The sequence below is a fragment of the Kogia breviceps genome, chromosome 1 (genome assembly GCF_026419965.1).
Source record: "Kogia breviceps isolate mKogBre1 chromosome 1, mKogBre1 haplotype 1, whole genome shotgun sequence".
NCBI classification, from domain to species: Eukaryota; Metazoa; Chordata; class Mammalia; order Artiodactyla; family Physeteridae; genus Kogia; species Kogia breviceps.
Genome location: NC_081310.1, coordinates 188,009,466 through 188,034,005, shown reverse-complemented (window position 1 = coordinate 188,034,005; position 24,540 = coordinate 188,009,466). Strand labels below are relative to the sequence as shown.

The following is a 24,540-nucleotide window of genomic DNA, read 5'->3' as shown; positions in this document are numbered from 1 at the left end:
CTTCCAAGATGCCCCCAAAGCTCCGGGAGGGGCCTCAGCAACGGGTTCACTTGCTCGCGTGTGTTCAGCAATTTGCAAAAGTAAGATATTTTTGTCTTCTTTTTCCCAGAGTTTCCGCCCCCCAAACTGTATGAGCTTCAGGCTCCCTAAGAAATGAAGAGAGTCGTTTGGATGTCACAGGGAGCTGTGGGGACGAAATGAGCAGACATAGGTAGAGCTGCCAGCCCAGAGCCTGACAACCAACTGTCCAGGGAGAAAGCACCGCCAGCAGGGGGCTCAGCCTCTCTGCGCCCCCGTGTCCTCGTCTGTGAGAGGGACATGTGACCGCAGCTGTTGTGCACATCGCGCTGTGCGAGCATTTGACCAGCGAATATGGATAAAGCGTCCAGATCAGTGCCTGGCGCAGAGCAAGTGCTCCGCAAGTCCGGCCAGGAATGCGCAGCTGATGAACAACCGTGGAACCAAGCGAGCGAGGCAGCCCAGCCTGAGAGGGTTGCGTGATGTGTGTGCTTTTCAAATCGTGCTCCTTGGAAACGTAGAAAGGAGATAAGGCCTGCTTTCGCCAAGCCAGTTTAAGAATGACCCTGCCAAGAGGCAGGGGAACGGACTCAGTGAATCAGATTCGCTGTGATTCTGGGACCGGAGTGACAGAAATGGCCTTGACCTTGGACCAGTGGTTTCCGGGAAGACACCTGCTCTGAGGAGAGGAGCAGACACCCAGATCAGAGGATGCTGGAAGTTTAGGGCAGGAGGAGAGCTTGAGGATGGGGTTTCACCCAGTCCAACCTCCTCCCATACTCCCTATGCTACCAGCAATTGTGAATGACATTTTCATGGAGGACTTCCTGGAGGAAGCAGCATTAGAGCAGGGAGGGAAATGACAGGGATGGACAGAAAGAAAAGACAAGGCCAGGAGATGCAGGACACTCAACAGTCATCAGCATAATTACGGACATTGGATGAGCACATATTATGTCAGGATTGGCCTACGTGCTGCATTCAGATGGTCTCACGTTAGGAATTCTTTTCTTGTTTCTGTTTTTTGTTTTTTTCGGTACGCGGGCCTCTCACTGCCGTGGCCTCTCCTGTTGCAGAGCACAGGCTCCGGACACACAGGCTCAGCGGCCACGGCTCACGGGCCCAGCCGCCCCGCGGCGTGTGGGATCTTCCCGGACCGGGGCACGAACCCGCGTCCCCTGCATCAGCAGGCGGACTCTCAACCACTGAGCCACCAGGGAAGCCCATTTCTGTTCATTTTGCTCATCTGCTTTTATACTAATAGTCTTTAAGCTCTGAAACAATTTCAAACTGGTAGAAAATTTGCCATATAATAGTAAGAACTTTTTTTCTGGCTCCTTTGGAAAGTAAGCTGCTGACCTGATGCCCCATTACCCCAGATTCTTTGGTGTTTACCTTCTACAAGAACACTTCCCGACACGACCGCAGCAAAACCGTCCAATCAGGAAGTTAACAACGACACACTGCTACCGTCTCCTCCCCAGGCCCCGTGCTGCTCTCCCAACTGTCCCGGCAATGCCTTTTATAGCCAAAGCACCCAGTTCACAGACCTAAGTTGTCAGCTCTCCTCGTTCTGGACCAGAGTTACTCACCCTTCCTTTCACAGCCTGGACACCTTTCAAGATGTCGGGTCAGTTATCTTGTAGCATTTGGGTTTGGCTGCTGTTTCCTCATGGCTGGGTTCGTCTGTGGCAGGATTCTCCCAGGTGGCACCTACTTAGCTTTGAATTTGTTCCATCATGTCAACTGGGGTCACTTGATTAAGGTGGTGTCTGACAGGTTTCTCCACTGTCAAGTGACTCTTTCTCCCTTTGTAATTAAGAAGGAGATACTCTGAGACGAGGTAACTATCCCATTGCTCACCAAACTGTCCATTTATTCACTTATTTATTTAGAGCAGGAGGGACTCACGGTTTCCTATTGTACTCAGCAGTTTATAATCCATGACTATCATTGTTGACCATTAATTCTCAGATTGCCCCCTAATTGGCCAGCGGTTGCCCCTTCAAGTGGTTCCTGGGTCATTTGGGCACGTGTCCACCATTCTTTGAGTATTTCCTTAATTTCTGGCACAACAAGCCATTCCAGCTTCATCTTGTACTTTCCCCGCCTCAGCCCTAGAATCAGCCATGTCGCTAAGGAACCCCAGTTCCTTTGGTGGAAAGTGGTATATAGAAGCCAACATCTGGGTGCTAAATGGGCTCGTTCTTACTGGGGAGAGCTGCTACTCCCAGGCCCTCTCTGTAGACAGAGCGGGGAGCAGGGACAGGAAGCACATTTATTTACACACACACATACACTATATGGTATTTACACATTTCCATCGATGTTTCTACATCTCTCTCATATTGAAAACCATGAGTACACACTGATACCTCAATTTCCAGTCCAATGCCACAGGATTCATTTTCGTTCTCTCCCTTTCCATATCTGTAACTCCCTTCTTGGATGTGAAAATCTGTGTTCCCTTGATCCTTACTGTATTTACCAAGTTGGTGAATCCCCTCACAGGTAAACAGTCTCCCGCCACAGGGATGCCGCCCTCCAGACCCTGCTGGGGCTCCGAAACCCCCTGTGGCCGACTCCCCCCGTCGTGGATGACCTTCTCACCCCTTTGGGTTCAGATACCCGTACCAGGTCACCCTTCCGTGGGGTACCCTTGTCCCCTTGCTCAGGTTCTGATTGTCCTCTGGGCCACTGTTACCCCTGTGAACACTCTCCTTCCCAGAGCTAGTAAGTTGCAAAGCCCAGATTCAAACCCAAGTCTGTCTGATGCAGACCCTAAGATCACTGCGTTCCCTAAACAGTCCCAAGAAGGAGCACGCTCTCTCTCCCAAGTGAATTTGCCCAACTCAAGGGAATTGAGGAGGTTCTTAGCCTCAGCCCGGGCTGCTCCTCCTGGGGGAGGGAAGACAGGGACCCCACCCGTAGCCCTTCTGCTGGGCTGTACACCATCCCCTCTGCTCCTGCCAGCTCATGGCTTCAGAAGGGACCTTGGGTCTCCCCAGGGGTGAATTCAGGAACTGGGAGTGGTCTGGCTGCCTATGGCAGATAATAAAAACAGCTCACCACGTTTTCAGCACTTTACCGTTTACAAAGCCCTTAGCAAATTTGCTGCGTCTTCCTCACAGCCCTGCGAGATAAGGATCAGTAAACCCATTTTTACAGTCAGTGAACTGAGGCTCAGACTGGGGAAGGGGCGTGAACAAAGTCCGCATCAGACAACCAGTGAGCGTCAGAGCCAGAAACGCACTCAGGCCAGGCTGACCCAGGCCTGATCCTTTGCTCCTCCCCCTCGGGCACTCCCCACCTCTCCACTCTCCTCTTTGAGCGATGGATGGCTTGGCTCAGAAGGGCCCACATCTCCCCCGTGGGGCCTCTCCTGAGAACTCCAGGTATGTGGCTACAGTTGCATGCTACAGGGCTGGGCAGTCCTGTCCCTGCCTCTCGGAGCCCTAGTCTGGGGCAGACATCATGGGCGGCTGCGGTACCAACCACAGTGCAGGTTGTATCCACACCCTCTGTTCCTAGAAGCCCAGCCACCCACTCCCTTTAACTAGGACCAACGAACTAAGGGGTGATCTGTGTTGTTCGGGGTTAGCCCTCGTTTGCCTCATTGTCCCCAGTGAGTCCTGTGGGCGCCCAGGACGGATGGTCCCCTCGACGAGCCGGCCCAGCACTGGCGCAGGACAAAACCCTGGTGTCAGCAGGCCCAGGGCCAAGACCCACCCACGAGTGAGGGCGGCTCCCCGCCGGGCACCTGTGGCTCCGCTCAGCCTTGTCGCAGATGGGCTGGCCAGGCAGGCGGGAGGCACACTCATTAGCCGGCACGTGTCCAGGGCCCTGAGCCACCGGGCAGCCTCGTGGGAGCCCCGGGCAGGCCAGGCGACTCCTCCGGGTCCCTGGGAGAGGTCCCTGCGTGAGTCAACGCCAAGCTGAGCTCAGCACAGAACTTCTTTCCTGGCCGGCCAGGGATGCCACTCCCCACGGTGGGAATAGCCTTTGTGCCCCAAATTCCACAGGAGGGGACCCGAGTCTCCACATGGCCACGGCCGGGGCTCCGGGACACCTGCTAAGGGGAGGAGATGAGTGCCCGCCGGGTGGGGCCTCCACCCATGCCAGCAAACTGAAGGAACCCCCCTTACCCTCCCAATGCATCCTGGGGGGCCACCCCTCTCCCCCAGGGGGGAGTAGAAGGTCACAGCCAGAAAAGGGGCCATCGGAGACAGGACCTTGGCCCTGTGAGCCCTCGGTGGCCCTGGTGAAGGATGGGCCAGGCACAGATGCCTTCTAGTGCTGGGCGGGGGAGGAACGTTACCAAGGCATGGCGAGCCCACAGGAAGTGGATGGGTCATTGGGTGACGTTGGCCGGCTGGCCCCCAGCTCACGATGCCGCCTCCGCTTCCCCGTCTGTAAAGTGAGACCGTTGTTTCTGACCAGTGGTCTCTATTCTGTTCTCCGTGGAGCCGCAGCCCCCTTGGGGGAGGGGTGGACATACCAAGCAGGTGGGACACCAGCTCCCACTGAGACAATGTCCCCAGAGCTGGACCTTGGACTTCTCTTCACCGGTGGGGGGTGGGGGTAGATGGTTGGGGGCAGGGTGGCGTGGTCCATTTAGAGTTTGGCTGGAAAATAATAAGGTGTGGAAACCACTGACCCAGGGGAGCCTAGGAGCCCTTAGCACGGCCATCCCTGGCTTCCTTCCCTCCCTCTCCTATTAAGCTCATTCAGCACCCGGACTGCGTAGCCCCAGTGGGCTCAGGGCACCGGGCGTACTCAGGCGCAACGAACACCTGGTTCCTGCGACCTGTGAACAGGTAGGAGTAAGCCCAGGCCCAGCAGATGGGGCTGGGGACAGAAATGAGTTGAGAGCTGCCTCAGTTTCCCTAAGGTGCTGATCCTCGAAAGGGCAAACTAACTGCGAGGCTGCTGGTGGCAATGTCCTCCGGTTTCCCTAGTTCAATGCCAGGGGTATAGGCAGAACAGGATTGCGCTCCTGCCTCTGGGGATCTTGCGGTGCCAGGGAGCTGACGCTTATCGAGATGCTTCCACCCAAGCCAGAGAGGGCTGTGATCAAGATATGAGCAGGCAGGGGGCCAGCTGTGAACACCAACCAGGCGGATAAATACAGCAACTTCAGAGCGTGACAGGTGCTGCAAAGACAATAAAATGGGCAGCAGGATAGAGAGAGTTAGGGACAATATTGGACAGATGCTGCGAAAGGCCCCTTTGAGGAGGGGACATGTGACTCAAGTACCCCAAAAGAGTCTATGAGAATCTGAGGAAAGAGAGTTCTTCATGAGCAAAGGCCCTAGGTTTGGAAAGGGCTTGGCTTGTTGGAGGGACAGAGGCCAGTGTGGGTGCAGCTGTTTCCTCACAGGCTACACAGCCCCCTTGCCTTTTGGGGGCACCTGCCCCGGCCCCCAGTCCCACCCTGGCACGTAGGAACATGCACACAGAGAATTCTCTGCTTCCTCCATCTCCTGAAACTCAGCCATCCTTAACTCTACAGGGGATGTAGAGTCACAGACGAGGAGAATTCTTGCCTCATGGAGACCAGGCCCCAGGCCATCAGAAGAGGATCACAGCCGGCCCCGGGGCAGGCTGGGAAAATCCCAAGAGACAGGGATTGAGGATCTTGGCTGTGTGGCTGCCTCCCTGTCCCCCCGGCCTGCCTGGGCTCAGGTGCCCAGACACGTGCCAGCCTCTGCCTGCTGGGGGCCCCACCCTGGCAGACGGAGCTTGCCCAAGAAGAGATGATGTCACCGCCTTCTGGCCAGGGGACCGGCTCTACAGAGAGTGATGGGGCAGCTGTCCTGGCGGTGGGGCGGGAGGGCAGGGCTCCCGACTCCGAAGGAAGGCAGGGTGGGAGGTATCGACGCTCGTTGTCACAGCTCCCAGCCCTCCCGTCCTTCTGAGACCTGTCTGTGAACCCGAGGGGCCATTTCCAGGCCCAAGTTTACATTTGCCAAAACGCCGGGAGCCTGGAAACGCTCAGGTTCTGCCAGCGAGTCTTTCCTGAGGACCAGCCAGCGCAGGGGCTGAGCTAGGGGCGGGGAAGGAGGGCGAGGAGAAGGAGGGCCACTTTGACATGTTTTACGAAGGCAGTGTTGGCACTGCACTCAAGATAGAGATGTCACAGTGGAGACAGGATGGAAGGGTGGAGGGAGACAGCTGAGCTGTTACCACCCTGGGCGGTGGCCTCACACCCACCTCGGGAAGGGGTGGCCAGGTGTGTCCAGAGGCACCCATGTCACAGGGCGCCTGGCCACCGGCTTTGGCCGAGCCTGAGTTCCTCTCACACCTGTGATCCCCCAGGAGGCCTGCTGCTTCTGGCCCTCTGCTGTCCCGCCTGGAACTTTCTTCCCCTGCACCCCCGTCCCCCGCCCCCCAGTCTACATTTTACTGGTTGTTGGGACTCACTCAGCCCAGGCAGCCCCTCCAGGAAGCCTCCCTGACCTGGCCCCCGACCCCATGGTTCAGCCGCTCTGCCTGCCAGCTCAAGTCCCCTCTGTCACGCCTCCATCCTCCTGTCCATTCCTCGGCTCGGGACCGACAGCCTTCTTTCATGGCAGGCTGAAGACGGACGTGACCAGTAACTGTCCCCGTCCCCCAGGCCTGGCACAGAGGAGGTGCTCAGAGGGCACCAGGCAACGGAGGGAACGGAGGCTTCGAGTGGCCAGGAGTCAGCCAAACGGCATCACAAAGAGTCAGGCACTCGGAAGTGAGGGGCTGGCAAAGTCCCCAGCCCAGGCTGCTCTTGCTGGGAGGTTGTAACGAGACCCTCATCAAGCCCTTGACCTGACTTCTGGTTGTGGGACAGGAGCAGGTAGAAGAACCAGTTAAATGACATTTCCGCGAAACACACAAATCCTGCTGTGGAACATTCTAAAAGACCACCTACCTGGGCTCTTCCAAACGCCACTGCTGTGGGGAAAAGGTGGGGGTGGCGATCTTCTGGAATACAAAGACAACTAAAGAACAAGGCATCCGTCAGCCTCTGGAAACCACTCACCGAGTCCTGCCCTGCGAGGTCCCTCCATCACCCCCAACCCGGGCCTCAGTATTCCCATCTGTGAAATGGGAAATGAGCAGCCGAGTGGGTGGAGAAACGGAAGGCTAAGCCTCTGGGGGGCTTCCAGGAGCACCAGGAGAAGACCTGGTCTCGTCCAATCCCATCAAGCTAGAGACAGACCAGCAGGGCCTGGGACATGCCCTGGGTCACACGGAGGTCCTGTCCACTGCGGCCAGGCCAGCCTCCTCCCAGTCCTGCACCTCCCCCGCCTCCCAGCACCCCAGCTGCGCCCTACACCTGCAGCCCCTCCCGGGTCCACCGCCCACTCACCTGGCACCAGGCCTTTCCCAGGGCAGTGCCTACACTGGCTGAGAGACATGCCCAGACCCTCAGGGGCTGGCCTCCCTCCACATACCCCCCCCCCACAGCTGTCCCAGCCCCTCTGGAGATTCTGCTCCCTCCACTTAGGAAGCCCTGTCTCAAACGCCACTTCCTCCAAGAAGTCCTCCCCTGACGCCAGCATGCCACCCCCGTCCAGAGGTGGTTTCTCCCTCCCTGAGGGTCCCGGCCGTCCTCTGCCTCAATCCACCGGGCCTCAACCCTCTCCCTTCATCCCTGAGGTGTCCCTCTGCCTCCCCTGGAGGCCCGGCCCTGAGCTTGGGCACAGAGAGGCCTCGGTGGATGTGTCTGCGGACGCTGCCCTGTGCCAGGCTCCCAGCGGCTCCTGATAACAGCTGTGTGGTCGTCAGTGACAGCACTGTACCAGGGGCCTGGTGGTCATAATCTGCTCAACTCTGCTGTTGGGGTGAGTAGCTCCTTTTTATGGATGAGGAAACTGAGGCCCCGAGCGATTAAGCAATCTGCCCAAGCGGGTGGTGACTGGCAGGGCTGGGCCGAGACCCCAGGTCAACGGCCACCAAAGCTTCCCTGTAACACAAGCTCCCCCCACCTCCCAGGCCCGCTGCCTGGGAGGAAACAGCTGTCGTCGTTTTTGGCCTCTGATTCATCTGAACCCACCTGTACGTCTTGGGCGCCCTGCCTCAATCCCCACAAAGGCTGTGCAGGCCCTGGCTTTCCCAGCCTCCCTGCAGCCTGCCCAGACTTTGCAGCCAGAGCCAGGGGTGCAAAGAAACAGAATCAATGTGGGAACTCGTTGGGGGCCGGCAGGGGTGGGAGCGGCCGTGGGGCACAGGCAGGCCTGGTGTCTGGAGTAAGGTAGACAGTGTGGACCAGGTGAAGTGAGGGTGGGGTGCTGGGAGCCCCTGGGGTGGACTAGGACACTGTCGCTGCCCACCGCACAGCACTCCCGCCCCTGCCTCTGGCTCGGGGGGGGGCCCCGGGAGCACTCATGCTCCTGCCCTGTCCAGCCCCAGGGAGGGACACTTTTGTCTGAGCCAAGCTGGGCTGTCTCGTCTCCTGACAGGGGCTGGCACAGAGATGGGTGAGGGACCCATCTTCGGCCCATGAGACGTGGGGGGTGACCCCTGGGGACTTCCGGGAGAGGTCTCCCGAGGCTCTGATGCAGGGATCAGCCGGCCCCATCTTTCTCTGGTGTGGTCGGGCCAAGCGGGGAAACAATACAGGGACCCCTGGGGGCAGTAGCCCTGTGGGACCTGCAGGGTAGCCGCCTGGGAGCAGAGCCGACAGACAAGACCCAAGATGTGCTCGCTCGGAGACCCCGGATCGGCCACTCCTGGGTCCCCCTCTGGGTTTGCTGCTGGGTGAGACGGCAGGTCCCCTTAACCGCTCAGGCCAGTTCGCATCGGACCCCTGTCACTCACAGCCACGAGCCTCTCAGCCGCCCCACGTCCCACGGCGACACCAGCACCCTCGTCGCTGGTCACAGCCTCTGTTTCACCTCCAGCACTGCCTTCAGCAGGTGGCACCGAGGGCCAGCAGGGGGTCAGCCTGTGGGGTTTCGCTGTCAATGTACACGTGGCAGTGTGACTGCAGGCACGAGATGGCGTGGGGAACCTTAGCGGCTTCGAACGGCTGACGGGGGGCGGCGGTGGCCCGCAGCCTGCGTCTCTCTTCACTGTAACCCACTGGGGACCCCTCTTCCGAAGCAGGACTCAGTAAACGTTTTCTGCAAAGAGCCGGAGAGTCACATTTCAGGCTCTATGAGCCACGTACGGTCCCTGTTGCATAGTCTGTGTTTTTCTTCCAACCCTTTAAAAATGTACAAACTGTCCTGGCTCTCGGGTGGTACGAAAGCAGCCAGATCTGTCTCACCCCCGGACACCCTCCCTGAACCACTTGGCCACTTTCAGCCAGGTCAGCCTCTGGGGCACTAAGGAGCTTTTCCTGTTTGCTCCCCCCACAGTCCCGGCCACTCAAGTCCAGATGTTTCCAAGAGCGCGTCCAGTTGGGATAAGCACAGAGACGAGGTGGCAAAGAGATGACGGCTGTGGACTGTGGCCTCAGGTGGACTTGGACTCAAATCCCTGCTCGGCCACTTCTGATGGGGCGGCTTCCGTTTCATCACCTGGAAAATGGGGAGGATACCAGTGGCAACCTCATAGGGCGGCTGTGAGGCTCAGAACCCCCTGTGAGCGCTTTCCGCGGAGCAAGGCACGTGTCGGCTGGTTAGGACCACGTGGGGAAGCGTCCGGGGCCTCCTCCGAATGGCACGCCCGCCGGCTTCTCAGTGAGGCTGCATGCCCGCGGTGCTGATACCCAGGAGCCTGTGCAAGTCCCTGTCCCTCCCCGGCCTCGGCTTCGCCCCAGAGTGGCTCATTGGACAGATCTCCGTCCACCCTCCAGCTCCCCAGGAGTTAATGAGATGGAAACCCCCACGCGCGTGGGTGCATCCTGTCCTCTCCCAAGCCAGGCCGGGGGCAGCACAGCGTAGCACGGAGGGCAGCGAGGCGGGGGCCACGCCCCACCTGCCCATCGGGTTCACGCTGCCTCAGCATCTCCCCTTTCTCTGGGAGAAAGCCCCTCCAGAGCTGTGGGAGGGGACCCCGGGAAGGTGGGTGCTCTCTCCTCTGGTCTGCTGCCTCCCCCAGGTTCCCTTCAGACTCAGAGGCCCATGAGCCACTCTCCCCGCAGCCCTGCTCCACCGGCTGGGGGACGGCCAGAGTCAAGGGCGGGGGCTCTCAGCAGGACTCCGTGAAAGGCTCCCCGGAAGCCTCGTTCCCACATCAGCGAGACGCTTCTCAGGCCCCACAAGTGTTTGGCACCTACGCTGAGCTGGGCGCTTTGCAAACATGGTCACGTTTATCCTGTGAGGCGGCACCGCTCACGGCCTTTACAGGGGACCTCCTGAGGCCTGCAGGGCCTGCCAGGCATAGAGGAGGCAGAATCAGAACCCAGGACTGTCTGACTCCAAAGCCCCTGGACTTCCCACCCGCTGCCCGGACTTTAGAGTCGGAAGTGAATTTTGACATCGGCATCCCCCGCCCCCCGCCACCTCCATGTGGCACGTCTGTGGTTAAGACCCGGCCTCTGCCTGGGTAACTCCAGTGACAGAGACTCACTACCTTCAAACAGCTCTTGTCACTGTAGGAGCCCTGCTGTGGATGGAACCCCACGCAGGCCTGTGAAAGCCCTTCTTGGGCTGCCTCATTCATAACCCCAACGATTTACGTTTCCAGAACCTCCTCCAGAGAGCCACGGGCTGCGTGAAGTGCTCCCTTGGCTAAGGCCCGATGACGTGTGCTCATCTCACACGTGGAGAAACTGAGGCCTGGAGAGGCAAAGGGTTTGGTCTGAGGGTGCACAGCCAGCTCTGAACCCAAATCTGACCCCAAGCCCGTTCCCCGGAGGCCTGGCTCCCAGGACCCACCCCACCCCTGAGCTGAGCAAAAGCTGGTGGGCAGAGGAGGGCAGGTGTGCGGGGGAGGCCATCGCCAGGTGTGGCCAGTCTGGAACCATCTGAACTCCCCCGGTGGGGCTGCCTGTTGAGAAAGACAAGGACCCAAGAAGCAATCAGCCCAGAAAATGATTCGGGACAGGAAGGGACTAACTGCTTTTCTGACCGATGTCCGCTGGTGCTGTCAGGGGACGCAGACTGGGGGAGGCCGAGTTCTTGCCCTGGACCAGCTTCCGCTCCTGCCCAAGCTCTGCCGAGGGCACCGCTCCGGGACCCGTCACAGACCTGTACGGCCACCGTGTCGGCAACCTGCCTGCAACCGCGGCAGGCACGGGGAAGCGCCAGGGGTACACACCAGGGAAAGCTGTGACCATGAAAACAAGAGACTTGATGGGACTGGGCTGGGGCCAAAACTCTGAGGACTTGGCAAGAAACCAAAAAATGAAGGGCAGAGAAAAAGAAGTGAACACCTTGTCCTGAGCCTTGGAGACCTCAGCCTCGCAGGCCCAAGGAACCAAGCCGTGGTGAAGCTTCTGAAGGCCCTCGGTCAAAGCGTGAGGCCCCGAGGCGTTGCCATGAGCGCGGCTCAGCCTCCATCAGTGCCCGCCACCTGGCAGGCAGGGATAGTGCCACCTGTTTACCCCGCACCCTCCCCTACTCTCCCCGCTGCCTTTGCTGCCCCAGATGAAGCTGTTCCGATCTATTCCCTGCTAGGATGTTACGTAACAGCAACTCCACATGGTAACATGGACCTGGGATGTCTCCTGGGAGACGACCGGAAAGCGGGAGATGATGGACCTACGGGAGGGAATGAACTTGGCTGTGCTCAGTGTGAGAAGCAAGTGTGCCTGAGACCAAGGTCCGTCGTGCAGCTTCAAAGCTGGACATTATTTGGACCTCACCTGAGACGTGGAGCTCCGTTAAAGAAAAAGCCAAAATTCTGCAGACTGAAAATGAATTCATCAGTAATGAGAGCGGTCATTTCCTTACCACACGGCAACCAAGTAAACTCGCGTAAACCTGGCAACCACCCGACCCCCTAGATACCGACATTCCCATTTCACAGTTGAGGAGACTGCGGAGACACCCAGGGTGGTGGAGCTGGGATCTGAACGAAGGAGTGGGTGCCTGACGCCCTTAGACTCTGTTGCCCCCTCCCTCCAGCCCGTCCATCCCTCAGAAAGCCCCGTCGCCCACCCACACCACCGTGCACTCCCATGCACTCGGCACACGCACGTTCTCGTCTGCCAGGGCCTGCCTGCCTCTAGCTGGGGTTTTGGGGGTTTTTTTAAAAGACTTTTTTGATGTGGACCATTTTTAAAGCCTTTATTGAATTTGTTACAATATTGCTTGTTTTATGTTTTGTTTTTTTGGCTGCGAGGCATGTGGGATCTTAGCTCCCCGACCAGGGATTGAACCTGCACCCCCTGCACTGGAAGGCGAAGTCTTAGACACTGGACCGCCAGGGAAGTCCCTCCAGCTGGGCTCTTGCAACAAATTGCCCTCGTCTCTCTGGCTAAAGCCCAAGCGCGACACCCGCTCCTGCTTGCGGCTGCCCGGTCAGGGGCTCCGGGGAAGAAACACTAAGTCCTGGCTCTGGGAGTCTTCTAAAGGGACCCAGAGGCCCCTTCTGTCCCAAATGGTCTGGCCTGCGGAGTGAGCCACATAAACTGGACATCAAATAGGGGAGACTGTCACTTGAAAAAGCAGATGGCAGAGTGGCCCACGGGGAAGTGAAGGAGAAAGCCACTACCAAGCTCTTCCTCCCCGCAAGGCCGTGTCTGGATTAGCCTTGCCCGACAATCTGGGGAGAGGCTCTTGGGAGTCCTGCTGCCTCGCTAAGAGGGCTGCTGCCCATGAACGTGGGGAAGCAGGTCTCAAGGCCCCCAGCGGCAGCTGCCACAGTGGTTCAGGACACGACTTCGGAGGCGCAAACCTCAGCTCTGGCAGCTACAGGCTGGGTGGCCTTGAGCAACTGATGCTGGTTCATAGGCCCTTTCTTGCAGGGCTGTTGGACTAGAAATAATTACACACACACACGGGGGTGGGGGGGCTGGCAGAGAGAAGGCGCTCAGTAAAGGGCAGCCACTCAAAGTCTGCCCCAAGCCCTCTCCCAACATGGCAACACTGAAGAGAAATCGCCAAAGGATTTCCCATTTGAAGTTAACAGGGGACTGTCAAACACCTCTGCTGTAGAAAGACCAGTGCCGACTGCGCTGAGCCGGCCTTTGGCAGAGGACTAGAAAATCACATGTCTTTGGGCTCCAGCTCTTAAGGCCAAAAATTAAGAGAAGCCAAGGCATTTGTTTCAGGAAAGATCATAGCCGTCAAATGCAGTGCCCCAACTTGCTGGCCAAGAACAGACAGGCTCCATTTAGCGCCAAGAGACAGCGAATGTGACACACGCAGGCCTCCCTGCTGACTCCGGCAAGGGCTGTGCAGTCAAGGAGAAGTATTTGGCCAGTGTCACTAAGGAGGGGTTCAAGCACAGGCAACACCTTCCTTTTCAATGTGTATTAAGTCATTTGTTTATTTCTCAAGATGTGCACACTCAAGTATTCAGTTGGCCAGGACAACTCGTGGCTCCCAGGTATGTACAGGTCCTTCGACGGCGTGGGTTACAGACAACTTCATAGCTAGTGCACCACACACACAAGATAAAACGGGAAGCCTAAAATCCCCAAGCCACTCCAAGAAAAGGGAGGGAGGGAGGGAGGAGGGAGGAGCAATGACGCAGCAGTGATGCAGCAACCTGCGGTGGAAATCACACACGGAAGGGGAGAACACAGAGGCAGGCTAGCTTCCATCTCTGTCGCCCGCCATTTCTGTGTGGTGCTCAGGGGACTGAGTTCAACAGGTCCTTCAGGAAGCTCTCCGGATCAGTGACTTCTGATAAGAGACCTGGAAAACAAGCAGAGACTGCTTAGCAGCGGCCCTCACAGCCCCCAGCCCCTGAGTCACGGAGGCTGCGTCCACGCGGGGAACACACTGTGCTCTGACAAGCGCGGACACAGCTGCTCACAGGAGACCGGCGATGACCGCGGAGACAGTCAAGGAGCAAACACCCTCGTCCTGGGAGGGGAGCTGGGCTCTGACACCTGGAGCTGCGGCAGGATTAAAGGCGTTTAAAGTGGCAGTGGCCAGTTCACGATCTCCTCAGGGCGGAGGTGCTGAACCCGGGTCCATGGACCCTGCAGGGGCCTGTAAGTCCACTGAAACTCAGTGCGCAATGGAGGGGGGTCCTCTGGAGAGAGTGTCTACAGCCTTCAGCGGATTCTCAGAGGGACCTGGGGCCAAACAAAGGCTAGCCCCACTGCCGTCGAGGGCTGGGAGGAACAGGGTAGGGTAAAAGAACCCAACCCCTAGTCCAGGGCCTGGAGCAAGCTGCCAGAGCTCAGGAGCTCCGTTTCCTCCACTGCCAAATGGGGACAGTGACAAGCCCTTGTCCCATTCACCCTGGGGATTAGATGAGGCCACTTATGTGAGAGTGCCCAGGGCACAGAAAGTGCTTGCTCAATCAGCATCAGGTCCCCTGCAGCCCCGTCCCTCCCTCACAAGCAGGGCTCTCATTTGACCAATACGGGGTCGTTAACCCCGAGGGGGGCAACACTCAAACTGGAGTCTGGGCTGATGCAGGAAGAGTGGCCCCCGTCAGCTCGTGCTGGTTTGGAAGGTGTTTTTGTCCTTGTATTTGAGTAGAGTGTGTCGGATGTTCTGAAATTTCCTACCAGTTGGAACCAAGCAATAAAGCCATGCCGTAAACACCTGCGCTCGAGTGGAAGGCGTCAGAGGCTTCCCACCTGCCCCGCCCCCGCTCTCCCCTGCCCCAGGGCTGATGCAAAGCCCCGAACAGAGGTGAATACCTTCCTTCCCCTGCCCGCTTCTTCCTCCTCTTCCTCGGACTTGTGACATTCATACTGACAGTCTTTGTAGACATTCACCAGACCCCTGGGTGACAGGTAAGGCACTGGGCCCTGAGGACACAGACACACAGGCTACCTGCTCTCAGTCGGGGTCACTGGTAAAACGTCTCGGCTGAAAAGACACCCACGGGAGCATCTCGTGCCGTTAACAAAGGAACCGGGATGAGCGGTGGCAGCCTCCGCCCGATGGGTAACGGGGGAGGCACCAGGCGGCCAAGGCCCGTCCAGTGTGGCTTCCGCTGAGGCCGCCGCCACAAACGGCCACACTGGAAGAAAGGCCTGGAGCTTTGGGGAAGCTCTGTCCGGGAAGAAAGAGGAATTCACAGAGCATCACTCCGAACGTCTGAGGGCTTAGTGCCAGAGGACAGACTAGAAAATGCTAGTGGTGACCTTCTCTTGATAGTGGGATCTGGGGAGATTTTTTTCTTGCTCTTCACACTTGACAAAACTGCCATCGGGGAAAAGGAAACAAGCTCACAGAAGAGTTAGGCAGGTGCGGCTCCCCCTGCTTTGGCTCTGGGAGCCCTACCTTGGAAAGGACGGTGGTGATGGGGGGCTGGACTGCAGTGCCCACACCCTCAGAGGGCACAGGACTTTTAATTCTGGGTTGATTTCCCAGCACTGGCCCAAGTCACCTTCCCCTGCTGTGTCACCTGATGCTTGGTTATGAAATCCAAACAAATTTTAATGTGTTTGCAATTAGGATGACAAATTAGTTGTTTAACGAACCTGTACACAGGAGAGAACAATGACGTCATTTTTACCAGCTGGGGGAATGAGGAACTGGCTGAGGATGTCTCATGTGACAGCATTTCAAAGCACTGCCCTATCCCTACTAGCAGAGATGTTCTTTGCTCTCTTTTGATATTTACTATTTATCTTAAGAATCAGAGTTGAAATCTTCCACACCTCCCCGGGGGCAGCTGTGACATAAGAGGTCTCAGTCCCCGAAAGGCAGGAGGAAGACAGGTAAGCTCCATGTTAGTTCTCTGAACTGACATAAGAAGCCAGGAAACCAAAAGGGGCTCCAGTGATTTTCCAGCTATGCCCCACTGGAACTGGTTTAATCTTCAAAGCCTCAGTTACCCCATCTGTAAAATGGGGGTTAACCACAGCTCCGCCTCACACAGGGCTGCCCTGCAGACTGGGACAGCGCGTGCACGAGGAACACAGCACCTGGGGTAAAGTGAGCCACATGTCACGGCCGCATCTTGTTACCAGGGATCTGGTATGTATACTTCTCTCCCAGACCCCTTGGTGGTGGCCCAAAGGCTGGTTCTCGCCTGTTTTTTCCTGTGTGTGAAGATGAAAGCGATGGCCAGCCCCACTAAGATCTTTGAAAGATGAAAAACCCTGACACTGACCAGCGGCGTCGAGGAACTCTGAGAAGGTCTCCACTGGCATGAACTCCTCCTGGAAGGCCTTCAGGGCCTTGTCGGCGGCTTCGTGGATGGGCATGTCGTTGTGGCGGATGTACTCCGCGAGAGAGCAGGACCAGCCACCCTCGGTGTTGCTGGTCGGCACCTTCTACGAGAAGTAACAGGACACACATGGGCCGGGCAGGTCGCTCAGGTCAGGCAGGGAAGAAGAGAGCCCTCCCATACACATCCCAGTTTTCCCTGGAGGATGTGTTCTGCTTCCAGGAACAGAATTTCACTTCATTCCTCTCACAGCCCCTCTCCTAAGCACACATCACATGAACCTACAAGCTTCAAGAGGCGATGCGTTCTCTCCTCTCCATCCCCTCCACCACTGGCAGTTCCCCAAGAACAGGGACTCGTCAACATGCTTTAATTCAGCTGTTTCATTTAGATGATGAAAGGAACCACCTCAAACCCTCTGATTCTCTCAAGGCTAAGAGGAGCGTCCCTATTATAAACTGGGCTGGAATAAGTTACACTCATACAGGGCAATGGAGTTGATCCAAACAGAGGGGACGAGAGCAAACAGAGGGTGCCTCGGGGTGGAGCCGGGGGAGAGCTGCCTGTAGAAGAGGGTCTGCAGCAGCCTGAGACCGGGTCACAGGAGCGGTCATGGCTACAAATGCAGTCTACCGACACAGGGGTCGGAGCTAGAGGGTAAACCCCTACTCACGGCAGGTCGGCCTGTTTCTCGGGGGAGGCTGGTGGAGGAGCTGGCTGCCGAGGCAGGGTCAGAGCCACACGCACAGTCGTCTACGCCCCTGCCAAACCCAGCCACTCTCCCAGCGGCCTCCTTACCTTAAACATGTTATAAATGAGATCAACGAGGGCCCAAAAGAGAAGGGAAGAGCGATAAGCAGAGTAGTCCTTCACTGCCTTGTCCGTCAGCCTGGAAAATAAAACCAAGTCCCATGTCCGTGAAGACCCCGGCAGGATACTCACAAGGACGGAGCCAAGCGCTCTGGGAGCAGGGGAAGAGTCACGGGCACTGAGCATCAGTCAGCTCCAGCCACTTGCCATCTTCTCAGAGGGGAGCAGCCACGGGTCAGAGCTTCTGAAGCCATGGGACCCAGCGGTTTATTCACCACAAGACACTGCGTGACAGAGTCATCTTTAGTAGCGACTCCGCTAAGCCAGGGAAAATGGGAAAGAGGGAGACGTAAGTTGCAACACGGCAGCCAAAAGGCTACTGCCTTAAAGAGTCGCCACAGAGTCCGGTGTTTCCCTGTGTTTGGCCCCCACACGCACTCTCGGACTTGACGGGACCTAATAAATGAGGGAGGAAACAAGGTTCTACTTCAGTTTTCACATTCCCACTTGGAGAGTTTTTACCAGCAGCCAGCAGACCTAAAGCAGTCTCACACAGTAATCTGCCAACCGCATGCCGTGTTAAAACCAGCAGGCTGGTGGACACCTGGCGTCGGACAACAGTGATGTCTCGGATGCGAGCCACAGCCGGCCCAACACCTCCGAAATCCTGGGCTAATCCCGGAGCTCACCGCACCCCTTTGTTTCTAACCAGCATCGCTGCTACTTAATCCAGTGATGCAGTCTGGGATTAGAGAGCAGCCAGGCCCTTGGAACACAGAGGGCCGTCAATGACAACAGCGTCCACCGCCTTCTCGGCAGACACTCCTGGTCTGAGGAATGATTACAGCAGGTAGAGCCACCACGAAGTACAGAACGACCATCACCCCACCCCCTCTGCACGGTGAGTGAAGTGCCGGTGCTAGGACTTGGTTTCTAGAGCCCAAGGCCTAGGAGAGGTTTTGTCTGCAAACTGCCTTTATATCTGTAATAAGTAAAGGCTAGATAAGCCCTTGTCATGGAGATTCTACACCTTGGAACAGAGCCCATACCAAAGGGACCAGAACTTAGTATTAAAATGTGTGTGCATGCACGCACCATGTGTTTATATACGCTAGAATCATGAACACCAGACAAGCATAGATGTTATTCATTTAGAAGCTAAAACTTCACTGTATGGGCCTCAAGTGAAGGGACTACCTAGCATGAGACAGGCCAACCACACCTACATTCAGTCAATGTTTAAGGTTTTTTTTGTTTGTTTGTTTTTCCGGTAAGTGGGCCTCTCACTGCCGCGGCCTCTCCCGCTGCGGAGCACAGGCTCCGGACGCGCAGGCTCAGCGGCCATGGCTCACGGGCCTAGCTGCTCCGCGGCATGTGGGATCTTCCCGGACCGGGGCACGAACCCGTGTCCTCTGCATCGGCAGGCGGACTCTCAACCACTGCGCCACCAGGGAAGCCCAATGTTTAAGTTATTAACCGAAGTAAAGTAAAATAATAAAATGAGACAATTCTGTTCGCTAAGGTATGCTACCTGTACCTTCCCTCCCCCCAACATCTCCAAAGCGCCCACCTCCTCCCCGACGGCCACGCATGAGGATGCTGCAGCCGAAAGGGAAAACTACTGCGAGGTGGGCCTGCGGACGACGATGAGAATTCTTTCTCTGCAACTCTGTGCGCTGGCAGACAAGGAAACAGAAAAGGCTCTGACAGAAACCTAGGAAAGTCCCAGGCTTAAATACTTGCAAGTTCCTGGCAGAAGAATCTTTTATCCTGGACGTAAAACCCGCAGAAGAGAGCAACTTCTCCTGTGCAGACTCCTAGATTTTTGTGTACCTGCTGTTGCCCCCCACCCCATAATGGGCTGAGGACAAAGCCTGCTGCCAGTGGCACTGCCCCAACCACCAGGAGGTCACCCTCTAAATGTCCCTCCTCGGAGGGTGTCCAACACCGTGCTGATGGCCAGCACTCTGCCACCCTGCTTCCAGGGCACCCGGCTCACACCCCGCCAGCCCACCAGGGCTGCTCCTCCTTGCAGCTCTTCCACGTTGGTGGCAGGAATCTGGGGTGGCCCTGCCCAACTTAATTATTTCAGGTTACTTAGTAAAGGTGACTAAGCTGCAACAGAGGAAACGGCAACTCATGAGTGCAGCTCACGCTGGCTTTTCCTAATTAAGCTGTGACCAAATCAGCTCTTCCTTAACTGCCTGGGACAGTAATGAATTCCAGTCTCCTAATTGAAAGCAACACAGCTCCTGTGGGTTCCGATTTCACACCTGTCACCGAGAGCCTATGCCCAGTAAATAGCCACTTTGCGTGCTAGGGATGCAGGCCGAGCCTGGCTTACCAACAGCTTAGTATCTTCCAGATCTAACTTTTGATTCCTAGCAGCTAGTTAACTATTAATGCTTCAGACTCTTGGTTAACACTGGAAAGTGCTATGTTTGGAACGGGGGCAGGGGCTAGGTAGGAATCTAACAAGACCGGCCCCCTCCTGCTCTACACAGAGGCTGGCACTGGCTGGATCCAACAGTAGAGCTCCAACCTGGTCCCCCCGGGCCACGACGCGCCTACCACTAGCGACCTGATAAATCAGAGCTGATGGAGGTGGAGACACCAGGTGTGCAAATTCAGGCCAAGGCTGCTTCCACTTGGTCTGTCATTATCGGGGGCCTAAAAGCTCCTCCCCTGCACCCTTGTTGGAAATGTCCCCTCGGATCCTAGCGAAAGCAGACACACAAGGACAGACCTTCCCAAAGCGAAGCAGGTTTCCCTCAAGGACAGAAGCAAGCTGACAACTCATAGCCTACTCTGTGGCCCAGGGAGGACAGACTGCTCGGGGCCACAACGGGCCACGAGTAGCGCCAAGGAGTCCCTTCGGCGTGGGGCAATCTGTGCACTCTTCGCAAAGGGCTTCTCGCTGTTGTTGTCTGCAGTTGTTTGCCTCAAGACACCTCCCAGCTGACCCAAATCACAGCACGGGGTCATGAAAACAAAGACCACTTCCTTCCTGAAATGCCTTCCTTCTTAGGGAGGTGTCCACACCAACAGCAGAGAAAGAAAAAAGGCTCATGGAACGCGGGGGCAGACGGGATAGGAATGTGACCAGGGAGGGAGATGAGGAGCTTTTAATACCAGAAAAGAACATCTCCGAGCACAGCCCCGAGGAAGCTTTGCTAGTTTATGCGCAGACCAGCAAGATTCAGAACACCTGGCTACCTGTCTCAACTGCCTGCCCGCCCCAACCCTTCTCCTGAGAAGTCTCACCCTGTGCCTGGCTGGCTTCCTCTCCGAGTGCACTTCCCAGGGCTAAGCCTGGCTCCCCACTTCTAGCGCCCGAACACCTGACCCAGAGGGGCAGGCACCCGGCGGCGTCAGGCCTCGACTCTTGGTGTGACCGGACGGGAAGGCTCAGGGTCCATTACCGAGTCAATCGAGGCGCCTCCGCTCAGCACCCGCACGCCACGGGCAGCTTTAACCCACAGCAGTTACAGAGTCCGGGTGACAGGCGGCCCAGGAGACGGCTCCCTGAAGCAGGCACTTCCCGAAGCGAGCACTGACCTGGTGGCTCCCCCTGGAGCCACTGCCCGGGCCTGAGAGGTCACCAGCAGCCGCCGCAGGATTTCCACGCGTATGGCTCGCCACTTCTCGGGGGGCAGGACGTGGAGGGCTAGGACCGTGAAATAGTGGGGCCCGTCCACTTCAAAGGCACTCTCCACCCACTTCTCCTTGGGCTGCTCCAGAAAGCCCTGGAGGTTCTTCTCCTCTCGGGAAGTTGCTCGGGTTCTGGAACAAAAGGAGCACCATGAAACCAGGGCAGAAGCAGGGCACAAATAGCAAGAGGGGAGGAGGCTTGCTCAATCTCCCGTCTTCTCTTAAGTTTCCTGAGCGCTCGGCTCACAGAACCCCCGACCCGTCCTCCACCGCCCCTCCCGCCTCCTCTCCAAGCGGGGCACTCCCAGCCCCGCCCCAGTCCTTCTCGGGGGCATCTTTCTCGTCCCCCACCCCCCAGCCCAGCTCCGCACAATTCCAACTGCGCACGCGTCCGGCACGTTCACAAACACCCCGCCATCCACGTGTCCTGACAACTCTGGAAGGTGACAGCCGGCACCTCTTTACCAGGGTATCTGAAGGCCCGGGGAGTGAAGTGACACAGCCAAAGTCACCAAACCAGTCAGCGAACCCAGAGCCTCTAAGCCCACAGCCCACACTCTCCGACTCCACGAGTCTCAGTACAGCTAACTGTTCACACGGCATTTGCAGCCAGTGCCCCTCCTAGGCTATTCTGGTGTGTTCTTTTATGTGTCTGCGTCCTCTCTCCTCCATTAGAACAGATTCCTCCCGGCAAGCATGCTTCTCATTCTCGCTTTTGCCTGAACTGCAGCAACAATGGTGATCATCAACTTTAATGCCAAGCCCGTTCTAAGAGCTTTCCATGGATTATCTCATTTAATCCTCACAATAACCCGATGAGACGGATACTCTCCCAACGTTACAGAAGGAGAAACTACAGCACAGAGAGAGTAAATATTCTGCCCAAAGCCACACGGTGGGGAGTGAAGGAACTGGGCTCTGACCCAGGCAACCTGGCTCCAGAGTCTTCCCAGGGTGGACTCTCCACCTGCAGTGAAGCTTCGACAGGTCACTAGACGGGCACTGAGAGATCACTTCCTTATCACATATTTCTGGCTACACTCTCTCCTTACGACCTGGATGGTGTTCTCAGGCCAAGAGTGCTTGATGCCCCATCCTAATTCCCTGAAGGGAAATAAAAACACAACACTAGTAGCGGCTGAATCAAAGTTACCAGGTCTGCACATGGCACTGCCAGGCACTGGGCTGTGGGAAAGCAGGGGGGATAGATAGTACGGGGATACCAGGCACCCCTCTGCTCCATGGATGAACACGGATGGAACAGGCGGCTACACTAGACTGGAGCGTCCAGACCTGGAAATCAGAAGCTTTGTGCCATCGCACGACCCGCTCCACTCTGCGCCAGCTCGTGCTGTGTGTGACATACTCGCCTTCATATACAAACGTCCCACCAAAGGCAGCGATCCCTGCTCACCAGCCCCCTCCCCCGCCCACCGTGACCAAGCTCACACCAGCGAGAACCGGCGAGGGAAGCAGGCTGTGGCTGGGAAACAGTGCCTCTTCGTGCAGCTTCCGGCTCAGCCTCTAACTGACCGAGTCCATCAGGACACAGCCCGCTCCCTCCCCAACTAAGGAAACTAAGCGTGAGTTACGAGTGTCTGGCATTTGAGAGACACAGTGACATCTGAAGCCACCAGCTTTGCTCTGTTGGACAAATCATGCGGCCTCTCTAGGTCTGCTTTGCTCCCTGGAGACTGGGGCGGCCCCCTCCACCCCTCTGCTGCCAACAAGAGGCAACGGCTCTGTCAAAGGCCCCACGGACACCAGCAATCAGCACTGCTCAGGCCTGAAGCACAGTGTGGATAATGGGAACGCTCGTGCTGTCAATGACGCAGGGGTTTCTTCTGACAGTCTAAACAGCGGAGCAGACGGTGTAACGACTGGTGGAGACCTGCCAGTGCCTCTTGGTAACAATGAAGCCTGTGGTCTCCAGGTCAGCCTTTTATCTCACAAGGAAATGGGAGGGAAGGAGAAAATCACTTTGTTGAAGACCAGAAAGGAGAAGAGACAAATTGTTCTGCTGCCTAAACTGAACTGCAGCTACCCTGGGGGGACTGTACACAGCCCTTCAACCTGTCAGCACTCTGCCCCGCAGATGTGTAAGACTCTTGCTAGAAGATGGGGCCTAAAAGTACAAAACCATTTAAATCAAATCTAAGAGCTAAAGTCTATTAAATCTCTTTAGTTTGGTTTTTAAACCTAGGGTGGAACGAAAGACTATTCTCTACCCCCTTAGTGTTACCAAACTGCTCCACAATGTACATACAGATGAAGATACAAATCTGGTTTTTTTTTCTGGGGTACCTTCCTTCTCAGCTGACTTTCCCAAATAATCTTCACCACCACCTCCCTGCTCACAGCTGCTGGAAGCCTCACTCACTGAAGAAGAAACAGGGATAGCAAGTCCAGGTCCTTGGTCCTGCCACATCCTCCAGCTGTGAAACGCTCACCTGGAACAGCCTGTGTGCCTTTGACAGTGACTGTGTGCGGCCCTGACCCATGGCCTCCCCCATCCAAGGGAACACTCTTGCAAGTAGCAGCTACACTGAAGTAGAAGCTTCGATGATCTGGCCTCTCCTGCTTCCTGCTCCCCTCTGGGCTGAAGGTCAGTCCAAGGAGGCAGCCCTTGGCTGCCCGTGCTGGTAGATGAGACAGTTTTAGAAAAGGAAGCCACCATACTCTTTATTCTGTGTGATTCCAAAGAGGCGCAGATGAACATTCCTACTTCGGTAAAGGCTGCCTGGGGCCAGACACTCGTTCTAGAAGTAACTAGAGCAGCTACAGAAAAGCCGGGAGAGTTTGTTGGGCAGAGGACCACGGGGTGGGTCAGCCAGTGCTGCCCCGAGGCGCGCGGTACTGACGTGTTCAGGACGTAAAGCACGGTGTGGATGATGTACGGGATCAGGTGGATGTTGCTCTCCCGGCCGCCCCCTCCAGTGTCCGCGCTGAAGGACTGCTCCATGGCGAAGCGCAGGAACAGCAGCTTGATGTCGTGGATGTTGAGCTGGTACGTGGGCTCCCGCTGGCCCGTGCACTCCTGGAGGTAAGTATTGTGCCTGGGAGAAGCGAACAGGTGGTGAAGTGGAAGCAAGCTCCCTGGTGAAGACCCAGCTGGGAAGGCAGAGCCCCCCTGCAGCCTGATGGCTGTGAAGGTTACACAGACGGACAGAGAATGAAAGGGGGAGTCAAGGACAAGGGCTGGGCTCGGGGGAAGACAAGAGCAGAGCACACTTTTGTTTCTGCTGTGACTGAACGCGATGCTCTCCAAGCTTTGGGGAGAACATGCCAGTTTGGGGGCGGGTGGGCATTTCTTGATGGACTAGTGTCATAGGACATATTGTGACCACATCTGGAAGTGCATTTTGGGAGAAGAAATGTAGAACATATTCATTCTGACTGACAAGGTGATCTATCCATAAGAATCATTTCCGCAACCTCCAAATGAAAGGTTTTCCTATGTCAATGTACATCACCAACCACCTGGACTCTGCCCCTGATCAAGTCTGTGCCTCAGTTTCTTCATCTGTAGAATGTGTATAATAACAACACACGGTAAGCAGTTCAACATACTGCCCAGGATTCCCTGGTGGCACAGTGGTTGCGAGTCCGCCTGCCGATGCAGGGGACGCGGGTTCGTGCCCCGGTCTGGGAGGATCCCACGTGCCGCGGAGCACGTGGCTGGGCCCGTGAGCCATGGCCGCTGAGCCTGCGCGTCCGGAGCCTGTGCTCCGCCAACGGGAGAGGCCACGACAGTGAGAGGCCCGCGTACCGCAAAAAAAAAAAAAAAACCAAAACAAAAAACATACTGCCCAACATGACTTTCATCATTATTACTGCCAAGTGCCTGGTTTATGGCAAGTACCTTTTCATCCCCGAGCTTTACAATAG

At 56.7% G+C, this 24,540-nt stretch overlaps 1 protein-coding gene across 7 annotated transcripts in view; it reads right to left on the bottom strand.

The window, feature by feature from the left end:
* Positions 1 to 13,350: 13,350 nt before the first annotated feature.
* Positions 13,351 to 24,540, bottom strand: part of UBR4 (ubiquitin protein ligase E3 component n-recognin 4) — a 129,353-nt gene continuing 118,163 nt past the window's right edge. For all 7 annotated transcript variants that reach the window (XM_067016265.1, XM_067016274.1, XM_067016303.1 and 4 more), the window contains 5 exons: positions 23,514 to 23,708; positions 20,560 to 20,784; positions 16,990 to 17,080; positions 16,135 to 16,297; positions 13,351 to 13,748 (listed from right to left, as the gene is read on the bottom strand). In XM_067016265.1, the coding sequence (XP_066872366.1) occupies positions 13,684 to 13,748; positions 16,135 to 16,297; positions 16,990 to 17,080; positions 20,560 to 20,784; positions 23,514 to 23,708 (739 nt within the window). In that variant the 3' untranslated portion in view covers positions 13,351 to 13,683. The remainder of the gene's footprint in view (positions 13,749 to 16,134; positions 16,298 to 16,989; positions 17,081 to 20,559; positions 20,785 to 23,513; positions 23,709 to 24,540) is intronic.